At 36.7% G+C, this 12,671-nt stretch overlaps 1 protein-coding gene across 5 annotated transcripts in view; it reads right to left on the bottom strand.

Moving 5' to 3' along the window:
• Nucleotides 1-12,543, bottom strand: part of LOC133084341 (signal recognition particle subunit SRP54) — a 74,740-nt gene extending 62,197 nt beyond the window's left edge. Inside the window, exons 1-5 of one of the 5 annotated variants that reach the window (XM_061180780.1) lie at nt 12,041-12,538; nt 10,984-11,101; nt 7,121-7,257; nt 2,894-3,003; nt 549-640 (exon numbers count right to left, since the gene is read on the bottom strand). In XM_061180780.1, coding sequence (XP_061036763.1) covers nt 549-640; nt 2,894-2,971 — 170 coding nt within the window. In that variant the 5' untranslated portion in view covers nt 2,972-3,003; nt 7,121-7,257; nt 10,984-11,101; nt 12,041-12,538. Of the gene's footprint in view, nt 1-548; nt 641-2,893; nt 3,004-7,120; nt 7,258-10,983; nt 11,102-12,040 lie in introns of all 5 variants that reach the window. The other 4 variants (XM_061180782.1, XM_061180781.1, XM_061180785.1 and 1 more) reach the window with 4 other exon arrangements.
• Nucleotides 12,544-12,671: the final 128 nt, after the last annotated feature.

Genomic DNA, 12,671 nt, shown 5'->3' with positions numbered 1-12,671 from the left:
GACAAGGGCTAGGATTCAAGCAGCTAATTGAGGTGCTCTCAATTATTCTATGTGCCCTATCCCAGTCAGTGCCCCTCCCAATTAACACAATAACTGAGACCACACACGTTACTCCTTTATTCAAATATGGACAGAGAAACCAAAAGGGGACAAAAAAGAATACAGTTCTCCAATAATGAAGGAGGCTGATTAATGTCATCTTTAGTCTGAAGAGGATTAAAATGGCACCACTTTTCTATGATGAATCTAAATTGTTAACAGGCTTTTCTATTAAAATACTATACAGTATACGATTGAATCCATTCTGATAAAGGAGTAGTAGAATGGAAAGAAATCCATAATTAAATGAAAGCCACATGTAGTTTATTCTCTGAACCATCATAATGGAAATGCACTATAAACAGAGTCTTCCAACATATGAGTTCTGTTATTTCCCAGTGCTGTATAGCAAAAACATTTCAAAATATAGCAGACTTTTCTAGTTAGCTCCTCATCCCAGTAAACTATATTTAGTTTTGCCTGTTTTTTACTTGATTAATTTAACTTACTTTACATTTTCTCTTAGTTGCTTCACTAGTTTAATATTAACATCTGCTTCCAATAATGCTGTACATACTTCTTTTAGCATAGCATTTAACACCTGCAAATAAATAAATAAAAACTTAAAATGCCCAGTGTATCATTTCAACCATACAAAAACAATGATTGACCAGTCATCATATACTACCATAACTTAATATTAATAAAAACAATACTACACCATTGGGGGGCGGAAAGGTTCTCAGTTAGTCTTCGAGAGAGAATCTTATTAAATGTCTAGTCATTTTGTCAAAATAAGACATTTCAGGGAATTCCCTGATGGTCCAGTGGTTAGGACTCTGAGCTTCCACTGCAGGGGGCAAGGGTTCGATCCTTGGTAGGGGAACTAAGATCCCGCAAGCCATGCAGCACGGCCAAAAAAAAAAGACATTCCATTTCGTTTTATTCAACCAGGTATTAACCGTCACAATTTTATCCCTACGTTAAAGTAATAATAGTAAAGACAATATACAAGTCAAAAAGTTACTACACAATACATGTTGCCATTGAAGTTTTCTATGTCATTGAATTCCTGTTGCTGATATGCAGCACTGTATATTCACAACATCTGCTATCATGGACTATCATGGAGGAAAATGTGACAAAAAATGTGACAAAAGAAAATGACTCAGTCTGACCTAGCAGCCTTACTACTTCCACTCAGAGCAGAGGAACCAAGTTGAAAAGGAAACTATCCTCCATTAATAACTCACTATCATCACATATTTGTTGAGGTGCAAGGCACTGTGGTTAAATGGTCACAAGCTATAAAATCTCTAAAAAAGATAAGCCCTTAGCTGCTCATGGAAATAAGTGTTTACAGATTAGAATGTAAGCTCCATGAGGACAGGAATTTTAGTCTACTTTGTTTACTGCTATAGCCCTGGTGCCAGCAAAAATGTTTGCAAAAATGTAGGCCCTCAATTACTTCTTGAATGAATTCTCATCATCAACTTCGGTCATATGTCATACAGCGGCTTATCAGATTTCTCTATCCCTCATTAAACGGATTGATAAAAATGGAACTGATCTCTCATTAGAGGGATTTCTCCTTGTTAATTCCCTAGTAGCACAGCACCAAGAACAGAGAAACTGCCAATTCAAGCAACATCTGTTATTTTACTTCCCACCAACCTCTTCTCCCTGGTTTCTTTTTTTTTTTTTTCTACCACAAACACAAACAGCATAAGGGTTATGCAACAGGGAAAATTGTTTGGAAAGCTGTTGTTTTATTTGTTCAGAATTTCAAAGGCTAAACAATGGTTTAAATTATGATTTATTACTTAATAATAATTATTAGAAAAAGCCTTGGAATTAGGAAAATTAGAAAAACAAGAATTAGAGAAAAGACTCTAATCCTGGTTCTTCCAATAAATAAACATGTGAAACTGACTTTCCGTTGCTGTTAAATGAGAGGCTGGACTAGCCGAGCTCAAAGATGGTCCCCAAATTATTTAATTCCATTAGCTTATTAAAGTGTTGATATCAAATTCTATCTTAGAATTTTTTTAAACCTCCAAGTTAGAAAATACTTTTTATCTATTATTTCATTTGATCCTTAAAATCATCTTGAAAGGTAAATGCTATTTTCTCATTTTATACATTAAGAAATCTGAAGCTGACTTGCTCAAATCTCTACCATTTGTTTAGTGGGATGCTAAACAAGGTCTTCTAAAACCAAATTCAGTACTTTCCCATTGGTACCACAAAATATAAAATATACTGTAATCTTCTTTCTTCAGTTGACAAACCATTAAGATACAATGTGTGGAGGAAAAAATGGGCGAAAGAAATACCTTAAACTTAAAATAATAAAACCTGGAGGAAAAGTATTTCAGATACCATATAAGGAGTCAGCTTACAAAATTTCCAAAAAAACTGAATGAGGATTAGAGGAAATGAATCAAAGTAGCCAAGATGGAAATACTAGCCTTTTATAAGAATGCTAAATAAAAGTCAAGGAGAAAAGGTCAGATACATGCATGCCTAGCCAAGAAGGAAGAAGCAGGATACTAAAGTTTTAGGTCTATGTCAAGAGAGAAAGCAAAAGTATATTTCCAGGTCTAAGCCATTTTCAAAATATAAAAGGTACGTCATTATTACATGTAAGTTAAGGTGGTTTTTGTTTTGTTTTTTGGGGGGTAATTCATTATTGAAAGTTGAAATTAAGATAGTTGATTTCTCAATAAAAAATGCTATCTAGTGTATCCATTTCTGGGTTTTATCTACTGGTATTTACATAGAGATTACTAATCATCCATCTCCAATGCTAGTGATGATGTACAATCACATGTATTTTACATATTTTACATACCTCTTCATTGATAATGGTGGCATTGCTCAATGAGCGTAATGCTGATGTTATTTTTCTTCCAAGGTCTGCTAGTACCATCCTGAAGGCTTTAAGACGTGATTACAGAAACTCTAGGAAGGAAAAAAATTAAAACATCTAAAAACAACCAACACCAGTTCCCATAACTGAAGACTTCTAAAGAAGAGTAAGTTCAAATTAAAGTACTCTAGTGTTTAGATACTGTAACTTCAACTTCTATAGCCTCAACCTGCATCTTCAATACTGTCAGGTCCAGAAGCTGAAGCTACCACTTGGTTATGATGCCTTATATTTGAATACCTAACTGGAATATTCTGTATGAATCAGCAAATTTAACATGTCAGATAATATGCTTTGAAGAAATGATGACATCTCAAATTAAATGTATTCATTTTGGACATACTTGTAAATATGAATAACTGACTGATGTGTTATGTGCATTTTTAAATGAAAAAAAGGGTGAGAAAGACAAAGAAAGAAAAAGGTGAAATCTCCACCCAGGAATATTGTCTAATTAAAGGACAACTATTTTGATTTATGCTCTAAGTGAAAAAAAAAAAGTTTTAAAATTAGTAAATCACTTAACCTTCCATGCACATTGCATTATCTCATTTCACTCTTCTAAAAACTAAGGAAAGAGATGTATTATTAAAAAGCTGTTCTTGATTCCCCAACTCTAAAACAAGATAACCTCCAAGGCCCCTTCCAGCTCTAAAATGTTACGGTTTTATAGAATAGGTAGATGTACCTATTACACGTAAGTCAGGATGCAAGGACTCATGGATAGTAAGCAAGCAAATATGACTGGTATTTCCTGCCCTCAAGTTGCTTACCTACTAGCTAGCAAGACAAGGCACATGAATGAGCAGCAAAATAAAGTGAATCTAGGAATTCCTCTGCCTGACTGCCTTCTCAATGGGACATAGGCTTTCTTCTGCCTTCAGACTCAAATTGAAACATCAGCTCTTCCTGGGTCTCAAGCCTGCCAGACTGCCGACTAGAAATACACCATCGGCTTAGCTCTCCTGGGTCTCCAGCTTGCCAAGTCACCCTGTGGATCTTAGGACTCATCAGCCTCCATGATCATGTGAGGCAATTCCTTATAACACATCTCTTTTTATGTGTGTGTGTGTGTGCACGCACACACATATCCTATTGGTTCTGTTTCTGTGGAGAACCTTGACTAACACCAGAAAAGTAGTAGTTCAAACTAGCAATAAAATTTTATGGTCAAATGCCAATGAATATTTCTGTAAAAATTAAAGGAGAAAAAAATAAGCTCAAGTAGACAGAACAGGCCTTATTGAGAAGGTTGAACATGAATTTGATCCTGAAATAGGGTAGTAGTTGGATAGGTGGAGAAAAGGACAAAAGGGAGTTTGAAGAAGGTGAAATGGCATAAGCAGAAATGGAGACATGGAAAAGCCTGGGACATATTCATATCTTATGTATACATTCTACTTATAGATTATTGAGTACTATTTTGAAGACAGTAAATAAAACATTCTCATCAGGACAGAGGGCCACATAGTTAGAAGGAAATACAGGTTGTAAAGGGCTCTGAAAACCAGGTTAAGAAATATAAACAATACTGGCAGAAAAGTTCAGTGTTCAAAACAGCTGTTTTGGTAACTCTTCCAAGCTAATTGGTCTAATTTAGTCAACCAAGATTACCTAGACTAGATCCTATCTATAGAGTAAACAGAAGATTAAAAATAATAGAAACAGGAGGACAAAAGAGCTGACTCATTCAACATAGAGGAAGTGGAAAGATGAGGGGAGTCAAAAGAAGCAGGAAGGGAAAAGGCACTCAAGGACCTATCACTGGCAAAGAGATATTCCAGGTTGAGCTCTACATTAAACACTACACTTCCATTCAGGTATAATTTGGTAAATTATAACCTAAAAACTTACTACCAATACCTGATGGAACTGAAAAGATGTACTTACCATAATTTTCTTTTTTTTACAATTACATGGTTACTTAAGCTGGAAGAGCAACCACTTCGTAGAAAAAATCCAGAACTTTTAACTTCTTATCCCATACTCATTATACCAAATTATTATCGCATAAGTAAATATTCTTCAGGTAAGAGATAAGATTCAGTTATCTGATAGATGTTTCAGTTTATCTCCTTTACCATTGCATTACCAGGAGTAATATAATCCTAATTATGACACCACAATTAGCTTTTTTAGAGATCATGTCATAAACACATCATCCTCCATTTTATTTATTTATTTTTTCATCTTCCATTTTAAAAAGCTACACTAGTTAACTCTTATCTTCCCATGTTGACTGGCTCTTTTAAATTAAAAATTAAAAAAATTCTGTGAAGTTTTCCTACGTAAGTACTTATTGGTAGCATATTTTAAAATATATTTGCCTGATTACAAAAACCTACACTTCAGTAGGGGAATAATACCTAATAATACCTTTTATTAATACAGTGTTTCCCCTGCAATTTCCAAGGATGTGTTTCTGAAAACTCTGGTATTAAAATTCCGTCCAAAACTCAACGACTTCCCATTTCACGCAGAGGTAAAGTCCTCAGAATGGATCATAAGGCCCTCTCCTCACCCTCCCCGAGGATTCTGTTACTTGCTGCTGTTGCTACGCATTTCCACCTCAGGGCCTTAGTACCAGCTGGCATGCTCATCCTCTGGTTAACAATATGGCTCCCTCCCTCATCTCTGTCGGACTGCTGCTGTCCAGATGCAACTTCTCAATGAGGCCTTCCCTCATCACTTGTTTAAAACTGCAGCCTCCCTTCTCTTCATTTTCTCTCATTGTTTTCTTACCAACTAACATGATTTACTTACCGCTAACCCTTGAACAAAGGGAGGTTAGTGGCACTGACCCCTTCCACAGAAAATCCACGCACTGCTATCTGTGCCTCAAAAACAAAGAAACTGACTCACCCAAAAGCAGGAAGCTGAAACAGTTTGGAAAGAATTGACTCAAACCCTAGTTCTTATGATTCCACATATTGTGATCTCTAATTGAACACAAACTTATCCCCACACTTAATTTAAAAGTCTGTAAAATGAAAATACAGGTACTATATTGAAAAAAATCTGCACATCAGTCTACCCACGCAGTTCAAACCCTTGTCGTTAAGGGTCAACTGTATAGTATTTGCAGTCTAGCTCCCTCAACTGAAACGTAAGTTGCATGAGGGCAGGGATTTTTGCCTCTTTTGTTCTCTTCCGTGGCTCACTGCTTTATTTATCTTCAGCCTATGTAGTAAGCCTTTAGTAAAAATGAACCTTATGGATGAATGATGTATTTAAGATCTTAGGGAAAAAGCAAGACTAGGGAACCAAAGCCATGAAAGGCCTTACAAATATCTCTCAAAAGACCACTAAAATAAACCAATGAAGATAACATGACATATCAAAAAAAAATCAATGACCTAGATAATTGATATTGTACAATTAGTATTCATTTCCCTTATTTATTATAACTTTTCAGAATTTCCAACAAGATTTTTAAAAATTAACTTCACCTTGTTCTAATATGCACACTAAAATACAAAATATCGTTTTTAATGTTAATAGCTAACCCTATATCTCAAATTGGAATAATTTACTATTTAAGCACCCTCACTCAAAATTCTCTCTGCTAACTAAAAAGATTTATAGAAGTAATTATGTGTATACCTGTACTAGAGTTTCACAAAAGAATCTCTACTTAGATGGGGCTGTTGGAAAGGTAAGGGATTACTATATAGTACTTCATATAGTTTAACATCTATTATCTCATTCCACCCTCACAACAATTTTACCATATAAGCAGGTGAAGGAATGGAACAGCCATTCCCTACAAAAAAAGCATAATGACTTCCTACAGTCCCTTGGATACAGAGCCTTAGGTCCTAGAGTATGAATGATGGATGCTTTAGACGATACGGTTGAATACGCCTGCTGGCAAACTCCTGGGATGAATTTTGCTGCTATACTACAAGAAAGGAAATCATATTTTGAAAGCAAAGATACACATTCCTCTTCATGGAAGAGTAATAATTGCAATGTCCAGAAAGAACTGCTAAGTACCACTGCAATCAGGATGTGCAAGGACTGACCTTGGCCCATCACATGTTCTTCTAATAGGAGTCTGGCTAAGAGTTAGATTGTGAGGTGATGGAAACAGTCTCAAGTTTGGGGTGCCCTAAATAAGGCAAGCACAGGGCCAAGTATCATACTTACCTGCTGCAGTGTGAAGTACTGGAAAGAGCATGGGCTTTGGAGTCTGACAGACTTGGATTCAAATCCCAGCTCTGTTACATACTGGCTGGGTTACTTTGGGCAAGTTACTTAATCTCTCTGAGCCTCACTTTCCTCACCTGCAAAATGGAGATAATACCATTATCAAGGTAGTTACCCTGAAAGATTGTTGTGAGGATTAAATGAGACAATATGTATAAAACTGCCTGCAAGTGCACAGTATATTAACTATTATTTTCCTTCCTTTCTTGAATGATATCAATTGGCTCTCCCTATAACGTTAACTGAAGTGTGAGTAAACTGGAAATTTTCTGAACACTACTAAAGTGACTGTCCCACTACCTAGCAATCACTCCCCCAGAATACTTAACATTTAGTGCGAATTACATGTACCTGGTTATTATTCAATAGAAGCTGGAGTGTCCAAACAGCCACTTTTCTCTACATAAGCAATTAAAAATAATCCTACCAGAACCTTGCCCGATCTGAGATTATATAAACAGATCCTAACGATTAGAGATTCCAAATCTTATTATAATGAAAATGGCTATTAAAAAGTTCTTCTAAGCCCTAGTCAATGACTAACTTATTGGATCAATATTAGACTAAAGAACTAAATATACAAATATACTATTATTAGTAAATATCTTTAGAAAAATGACTTCTATATTATATACTTTTCTATAAACTAGTCAATAGCCCAAACCAATACTTGCTTTCCTGACTATAATACTAAATATATATATATATATATATATTTATTTTATTTTTTTTTAAATTCTGCATAGCATATGTATTCATAGTCTAGAACCACAGAAAAGTAAACTATTTAACAAAGTGGCCTATTGGTATTTTATTTGGTAAAATGATTATATCTGAATAACTAATATAATGTTAATGACTTTAAATTTAGGAATATTTTTTCATTCTGAATATACTTAGTCCTCTAAAGAAATAATTCACTTTTATGTTTTGTGATTACAAGAGGATACACATTTGTTATAAAAATTCAAACATTACAGAAACATTAAAGGTAGAAATATAATTCCCCTAACCCTACCCCCTCTTTTGTCCCCTGATAACCACCAATAATACTCTGGAATAAATTCCTATAGATTTTATTTTTATGCATATAATTTAGGCAAATTTTCATAAGAATTATGGTTTGGGGGGAATGAAGAGGAAAGAAGAAATGAGGGAAAATCTTTGGTAAATATGCTTGCTAATGCTAAAAATATGCTTATATGCAAAAGCCAGATTACAAAACTGCATATATTGTATTTTGTATAAACTAATATCCAAAAAATGGCATTAGCCACGAAGGAAATGTAAATCAAAGGCACAGATACCACTTGACCCACACTGAGATAGCTATAATAACAACTGTTGGTGAGAACATGGAGAAATCAGACCCTCATACACTGCTGGTGGGAACGTAAAATGGTACAGCCCTTTGGAAGTCTGGCAATTCCTCAAAATTTTAAACGCAGAGTTACTATATGACCCAGCAATTCCACTCCTAGGTACGTGTGAGAAAAAGGAAGACACACATTCACACAAAGAATTGTACTTGAATGGTCATTAGCAATATTATTCATACTAGCCAAAAAGTGAATAAAAGCCAAATATCCCTCAATTGATGAGTGGATAAATAAAATGTGGTATACCCACCAAATGGAATATTATTTGATAATAAAAAGAGATGAAGTACTGACACATGCTGCTACATGGATGAATCTTGAAAGCGTTATGCTAAATGAAAGAAACCAGTGACAAAAGAATATACGTGATTCTACTTATATGAAATGCCCAGAAGAGAAAAATCTGTAAAGAAAGAAAGTGGATTAATAGTTGCTTAGGGCCTGGGAAACGGGGGAAAATGAGGAGTGAGTGTTAGTGGGTATGGGGTTTCTTCATGGAGTGATGAAAATGTTCTAAAATTGATGGTGGTGATGGTTGTACAGCTCTGCAAATACACTAAAGACCACTGAATTGTACCCTTTAGGTGAGCTGTATGGTATGTTAATTTTATTTCAGTAAAACTTTTAGAAAATAATAATATTTGTCATCTCTGGATGGTGAATAACTAGTAATTTTTATTTTCTAATTTATATCTTTTTGCAATTTTCAAGTTTTTGGTAATGACTAAGAGTATTATTTTTTGTTAAGGGGAAAATTAATTACTTTTCAAAATGCTCTGTGAGAATTAGAATGATATTATACTAGAGGTTGAGATGGAGTTGTGACTTATTCATTTTAGTCACTCATTAAACACCTACTATGTGCTCCAGGAATTGTACCAGCATGAGAAAAGTTCTAACTCCAAATCAATAAATTACATCAAGTTAACAAAGACAAGACTCCTCTGTTAATTTCAGAAGATAAATTATGCATCATACCACCACTGACTTCCCTGCCTTATTTTGCACCAAAGTAGTATCAAGAAATATTCTCTTTATTAAAATAATTATGTTTTCAAATTTAAAACTCATTTTAATATTAAAAGGTATACCAAAAATTCAATAAGCAACAATGGGTAATAACTCAAAAAACAATGGGAATCAATTCTTTAAGATACTTTTTGGCTGTCAAGTCATTCATAAAAAGAATCTTTATGTAAACTGTTACCAAGAGGAAAATTAAAACAAAGTCAAAAGAATTCCTTGGAAATAGTTTGCCTTGAAGTTGAAAAGAACACAGACTGAAAATATGGATGAGGAGGGACGAGGCATATGCTCAAGCGATGGGTAATTTCAGTGACATTCAGCTAACACCTGTCAGCTAAAAATTAAATACTCAATCACAATCTCTAGGGATGGTAACATCACAAGATTATGGGGGAAGTGGCCTCATCTAAATTCATGATTAGGAGAGCAAAACAAGCCATCTACATTTTGAAACACTTCACTGGCTATACTGATGTGCAGCCAGGGTTAATAATCACTGCATGAAGCAACACTCCTCAAGGGAAACAAGAGAATGAAAAACCTGTTCTATAATTTAAAAATTAGAGACAATGTAGCAAATGCATTGAAAGGAGAGCAAGGAGACTACACACACTAAGCATACTCCAAAAGTCTATTCAAGAGATGTGGGCTTGAAGAACATGAGGGGAAGGGGCTCAAGCCAAGGGCTAACCATAAAGCAGAATTTATAGGACCTAATGACCAAACGGTTATGGAGAATGAAGGAGAAACAGAGGCAAAAATGACTCTAAGGCCTCTAGTTTGACTAACCAGGTGGCTAGTGATGCCATTAACCAATGAATGGAAGGCAAAAAGAAGCTGGTTTGAAAGTTAAAGAGTTAATAGAGAAAAGATTCAAGGGGCTTTAAAGGTTATTTGTAATGTTCTTCTACTAGGTTGGATATTGAGTGCTCATTTTATTATCCTTTTTAAAACCGAACAAACAAATATCACAAAATTAACTAGAAACATGGGGCCAAAACTCAAAGGTACACTAGGAATCCCTGCTTTTATGCACTTTTGTGTGTAGGACATATGTCATTTAAAAAGGGAAAAAAAGGAAGGTGGAGAGAGTGAGTTTGGTTTTAGACCTATTGAATTTGCAGAAACTAAAAAACTATTTCATGAAACAGAGGCTAGAGAAAAAGATGTGGAAATGGTTGGCATACAAGGATAATACCATGGAAGTAGATGAGAGCTCTCAAGGAGAGCATTTGGGTTAGAGCCATGGTGAAGGGCCAACCAAAAGGAGAGAGTCAACGAAGACTGAGAATAATCAAAAGGATAGAAGCTTTTACTAATTCCCTTTCCCTCTCCGAAGGCATTCAGAAGCAAATCAATTGAAAACAAAGAAAAGCGACCACTTATTGGGTATCTTACTGTATTCCAGTGGCAGGTCCAGAATTTCCAGACAGGTGGAGTTACAGGAGTAATCTCTTTGAAGGAGGGCTTGAAGATGTTTTCGCACAGTACTTCACATTCGGTTGGAAAACACTAACTGATCAGATCAAGAAATCAAAGGAAAGAGGTTTGAGGGAAATATTTCCCCTCCCCTTTGGCACCACCACTGCCGTATTCTAGGCACTGTACCAACAACCTTACCTAATCTTTCATCCTCATACTAAGCTTATTAGGTAGTTGAGGAAACTGAGGCTAGATCAGAAAAACAACTTGCTCAGGGTCACAAATCTCCTAAGTAGCACACTCTCATCTGTGTTCCCATAGCTCTCATGGCTCTTTATGCCTTACTAGAATTTCTCATTACTCATCTTGGTGTAATGTATATTTATTTATGTGCCTCTCTCTCACCGTACTGTTAGCTCTTCAATGCCAGGGTTCGTGTCATTAATTTCTGTATCACTACAGCTAAGAATGAGTAAATATTTTGTTGAATGAAGCATATGAAAGAACTAGGTGATAATAGCATCCAGAACGCCAATAGGCGAAAGAGCTTCAAGAAATGGTTAGCAGCACCAAATGCTACGGAAAGGGCCATCAGTATACCTTAAGTCGTCAATGGCACTGAACTGGTATCCCTTATTCATTTTTGAAAGCCTACTATAGGCGGAACAATGTGTTAATTAGGGACAAGTTAACATAGAAAAATAAAATCTGGTACAAGTCAAAAGATTTTCGGAGAAGTAGCCACATCTAAATCCTTGATCACGACAGCAAAACAAAGTCAAGCCTGCAACTGCTTACGTTTATTTTGGCTCGGGTAAATCTGAAGACAATTTTAAAAGGGTCACAGCGCATCTTTTAATAAAACTTCTGATGGGAAATACGAGATGAAAAAGGGCCAGCGCACCTTCGTCTCGGTGACGATAGCCGGTGGCCAAGGACGCCGACTCCCTCCAGTGTCTAGCCCCCTAAGTAGGGTTAGGGCTGCCCCTAGCTGCTAGTCGGTAGTGTTGAGCGGGAAGAAGCAGACACTTACCGCAAAAGGCACCGCTACAGCCGTGACCCAAAGGGACCGGGGAGTCCTTCGCGAAGCCCCACGCCGTGGGAGGAAACCAACGAAAGCGGCGATCAGACAGACAGGTGCTACCCCACATAAACTAGGGTCCCAGCGCCCAGCACCGCGACGCCAACTCCCACCAGCTGGAAGACCGATGACTGCCACCGAACCTTCCGCCCAATGAGGTAACGTCACCACTCGGCGTAGTCCAGCCTTTCATGAAGAGGATACACTTCCGCTTCCGGGGCACCCGCCGCGTTCCTTCAGTGCGTTTACCGAAAGGGTTTATTGATTTGTTTCTTTGCTTTGACTGGCTTTTGACATGCGTTTTCTATCGCTCAATAACTGCGGCATTAAAGTTAGTATTAAGATAGGAAGCTCTCTAGGGATGCGATCTCAGGAAAGAAGTCCAGCCTCCAGGCGCCACCTTAAGAAAAAATGACTTGGCTGAGCACCACCAGCTAAGAGAGACGGGGGTGTAGGAAGGTCTGACTGTAGGAATTCCCGGGAGCAAGTGAGAACTCCAAAGAGGGGGCGGGGCTTAGGGCTTTCGCAGCCTAGAGAGGCGGGTTCCACCCCGGGTCGAATCAGGTGTCTGGACCCGCCTCTG

This window comes from Eubalaena glacialis, chromosome 2 (assembly GCF_028564815.1).
Source record: "Eubalaena glacialis isolate mEubGla1 chromosome 2, mEubGla1.1.hap2.+ XY, whole genome shotgun sequence".
Classification (NCBI taxonomy): Eukaryota; Metazoa; Chordata; class Mammalia; order Artiodactyla; family Balaenidae; genus Eubalaena; species Eubalaena glacialis.
This window is presented reverse-complemented; position numbering and strand designations above follow the sequence as displayed.